The sequence below is a fragment of the Diaphorina citri genome, unplaced genomic scaffold, assembly GCF_000475195.1.
Source record: "Diaphorina citri unplaced genomic scaffold, Diaci psyllid genome assembly version 1.1 scaffold315, whole genome shotgun sequence".
In the NCBI taxonomy this organism is placed as follows: domain Eukaryota; kingdom Metazoa; phylum Arthropoda; class Insecta; order Hemiptera; family Psyllidae; genus Diaphorina; species Diaphorina citri.
This window is the reverse complement of record NW_007377750.1, coordinates 213,545-217,485: the sequence shown is the minus strand read 5'-3', so window position 1 is coordinate 217,485 and position 3,941 is coordinate 213,545. Positions and strand designations below refer to the sequence as shown.

Genomic DNA, 3,941 nt, shown 5'->3' with positions numbered 1-3,941 from the left:
CTGATAAATGAGAAAAAAAACCTTGCCCCTTTTTTTTTTTTTTTTTTTTTTTTATTTTATTTTTTTTACTAAAAAAAAACCCTGTTTAAATGGGAAAATTGAGCCTCTAAAAGTGGGAATTACTTTTTCTAGATACTCGGTCCGGAGCCTCTGTAATTGGGAGAGGTTGCCATTTTCCTACGTCCGGAGCCTTCTGCGGACCTTGGCAAGTGGGAATTTGTAGGAAAGCATAGTAACCCTAATAACAGATTCCTCTTCCTCCAAACCAGTGTTTACATCCTCTATAAATAGGAGAAGTAAAAATGGCAACTTCTAAGTAGGACACTTTATAACTGGGAAACCTGGATAAGTGGAAAAAAATTGTCGGTCCCTTGGATTCCCACTTAGGTTCGACTGTACTATCACGTCACGTGAGCTCAAGTGCTTCTACCTTTTAATCCTGAGACAATCCTCGGTGGTAAAACTCGACCTAATTCTATCTTCTCTTTGTTTCCAGGCCCGTCTTAATGTGGATGAGGAGATATTCCTGGTGAATCCTCATGGTCTCCTGTATAACGAGATTACAGCCTCGTCCCTGGTCAAAGTGGATATGCGAGGAGACATCATCGAACCTGGTAAGATTAATATTTTTATTGCCTTCAGTTCTAGGCCTCTGGCTCAGTAGAGTAGAGGCTCTAGCTCTGGTCACTGAGAACAACTTCAGGTTGGCTGGCTTTGGGTACCTGCTTGGTATTAATACGTAACACTCGAGGTTCTGAAAACAGACAATACATCGTAGAAGCTTAACCCATCCTTTAGTCTCCCGAGGAATTTTATGTGATACCAAACTTTTGGTAAGTGCAGGCACAAGAAGAAGAAAAGGGCTCATCTAAGCCTCGGGAATCAGCAAAAACACAACCCAATTTTGACCTAAAAGGGGAAAAAGTCCCGACTTATTCTATGAATCTGAAAGCTTTATGCCCATAATCTTAGTTCTATTCATGTCACCTTTGCGCCCACTGTAAAGTTCTAATAGACTTTACCAACACAAAAACGACAATCTGAACTGAAATATTTTTTATGCTTAACTTAAAACTAAATTTTTAAATATTAAATTACTCTATGTTTATAAAATTGTTAAGATTAAAAAAGCAAAATATAAATCCAATCTAGTTTAAATCTTTGAAAAAAGTAAAATGAAGCTTAGAGAAAATCAGCAAAAACACAACCCAATTTTGACCTAAAAGGGGAAAAAGTCCCGACTTATTCTATGAAGCTGAAAGCTTTATGCCCATAATGTTAGTTCTATTCATGTCACCTTTGGGCCCACTGTAAAGTTCTAATAGACTTTACCAACACAAAAACGACAATCTGAACTGAAATATTTTTATGCTTAACTTAATTAAAACTAAATTTGGCTATCGTACAAAGTCTTACATAATGTAGAAATAGAGGTAAAAACTTGAGGGTCGATTGCACCTTATTTGAATAGGTGAAAAAGTTCACCTATGTACGTATGATAATTAAATAATAATAGTTCATGTTCTATGTAGGAATCCCACGGTGTCAAATCTTGAAATGTGCAAAATTGCTTCTCCAGTCGGTATATTTGAAATGTTTGACACAAAGCCAAAGAGGACACTTCAAGTTGCAAAAAACCGACAGTAACTTTAGGTCAAGGCTTATCAAGTCAGATAAAATTGCAAAAAAAAACCGACAGTAACTTTAGGTCAAGGCTTACCAAGTCAGATAAAATGATTACAGGCTTGCGCTATAATCTTAACAATAGTTTGATCTTAGATTAAATCCCATATTAATCCGGCTTGATAACAGAGACCTTATTCGGTTAAGTTACCTCTTAAATATGATCTGTATCTCACAGAGAGCCTTTCAATTTAAATTCATCTCTTTCAATATGAAAAAAAATACAATTTAGAGAACACTGGGATTTGAACCCAACACTTTCTATCTACGATAAATAGACTGCCCAATAGGTAGGATCCTACCTATTTTTTAAAAAAATCATAACTCTGAACTTATTCGGTTAAGTTACCTCTTAAATATGATCTGTATCTCACAGAGAGCCTTTCAATTTAAATTCATCTCTTTCAATATGAAAAAAATACAATTTAGAGAACACTTGGATTTGAACCCAACACTTTCTATCTGATATAAATAGACTGCCCAATAGGTAGAATCCTACCTATTTAAAAAAAATCACAACTCTGAACATATAAGCATAAATATTTTAAGTAGAAATGAAATGTAAAAAGTCGTAAAAAAAAAGACTCAAGTAGATAGATAGCTTTTGAAGGAGAAGGGGTGAGAGGGGAACGTAGCGTAGGAGGGAAGAAAAGAAGAGCAGAAAGAAAGCTCTACTGCATTTTAGCAGTAAAACGCACCACTTAAATATTGAAATTTGCTGTTGTACCAAAAAGAACTGGTACTTATCAAGTACTAACGTTGTTGTTTCTAACGAAAAAAGTACATATATGGAATCGGAAATCTATTTCGAAGAAGAAGTAATGAGAGTTTCTACCTTTGTGATCTTTTTCGGATCCGAAGTCCCGGTTTCTAGGATTTCGACTTTCTGGTACACGTTGGGAGAATTCAGCCATCGGGTGCGATCATTCGATTTGCGGCCTTTCCATCTGAAAGAGAAGAGTGTTACAACCGATTTAAAATATAGGATAAGGAAAGTTAAAAGGAGAATTAGTTTCTAAAGGGAACAGTTTTCTCGTTATCTACAGGCTATAGCACCCCCAAACACAACTCCGGCTCAAAGGACATTACCCCGAAACAATGAGCTAAGTCCTAAAATGATTGTATGTATCGTTGCCATCTAAGCCGCATGTACTTAGAACTTCCGGGAACGTAGCGTAGGAGGGAAGAAAAGAAGAGCAGAAAGAAAGCTCTACTGCATTTTAGCAGTAAAACGCACCACTTAAATATTGAACTTTGCTGTTGTACCAAAAAGAACTGGTACTTATCAAGTACTAACGTTGTTGTTACTAACGAAAAAAGTACATATACTTATGGAATCGGAAATCTATTTCGAAGAAGAAGTAATGAGAGTTTCTACCTTTGTGATCTTTTTCGGATCCGAGGTCCCGGTTTCTAGGATTTCGACTTTCTGGTACACGTTGGGAGAATTCAGCCATCGGGTGCGATCATTCGATTTGCGGCCTTTCCATCTGAAAGAGAAGAGTGTTACAACCGATTGCATTACTTTCTTTAAAATATAGGATAAGGAAAGTTAAAAGGAGAATTAGTTTCTAAAGGGAACAGCTTTCTCGTGATCTACAGGCTATAGGACCCCCAAACACAACCCCGGCTCAAAGGACATTGCTCCGAACCAATGAGCTAAGTCCTAAAATGATTGTATGTATCGTTGCCATCTAAGCCGCATGTACTTAGTACTTCTTAACTACTTACCCATTTCTGTACATTTCCTCTTCTTCGAGCAAGTAGCCCAAGGAGGACACTGCAGGGGGCACCTCCACATCATTACGCGGTCTGGGTGGGTCTCCCTTGATGAGAGGGGTTCGGTATATGTAGCCTGTGCGGAAACCCTGTCAAAAAAAGTTGAAAAAGTTAATTTAGATATATTTTGCCTATGATAAAATTCAATTTAGACATATTTTACCTACGATAAAATTCAATTTTGACTTTTGATGTATTTTACCGACGTTAGAATTCTGAGTGCAAGTAGCGTCAAACCGGAGGTACTGAGTTCGAATACCGGCCGGACCATAAATTTACTGACCAAACTTTTTCGTTCCTGGATAGGCATAGATGTAAAAGACTGTGACTTGAAGTAATCCGAGGATTTTATTATTATTATTATTATTTCACACTAAAAATCTATATCAATTTCTTTCCTATAAAAACACACAGAGGGAGGGTATGACCAGTGGATATTTTTATCCTACTATAACCAGTAGGAATTTTCTATTTTTTTT

General features: G+C 36.7%; 1 protein-coding gene across 1 annotated transcript in view; it reads right to left on the bottom strand.

Annotated features, from left to right (window-relative positions):
• Positions 1-3,941, bottom strand: part of LOC103507470 (protein hu-li tai shao) — a 35,909-nt gene that overhangs the window by 14,092 nt on the left and 17,876 nt on the right. The window contains exons 8-13 of the mRNA XM_026822319.1: positions 3,415-3,551; positions 3,031-3,173; positions 2,519-2,622; positions 2,033-2,046; positions 1,835-1,848; positions 685-754 (exon numbers count right to left, since the gene is read on the bottom strand). Of these exons, the coding sequence (XP_026678120.1) occupies positions 685-754; positions 1,835-1,848; positions 2,033-2,046; positions 2,519-2,622; positions 3,031-3,173; positions 3,415-3,551 (482 nt within the window). The remainder of the gene's footprint in view (positions 1-684; positions 755-1,834; positions 1,849-2,032; positions 2,047-2,518; positions 2,623-3,030; positions 3,174-3,414; positions 3,552-3,941) is intronic.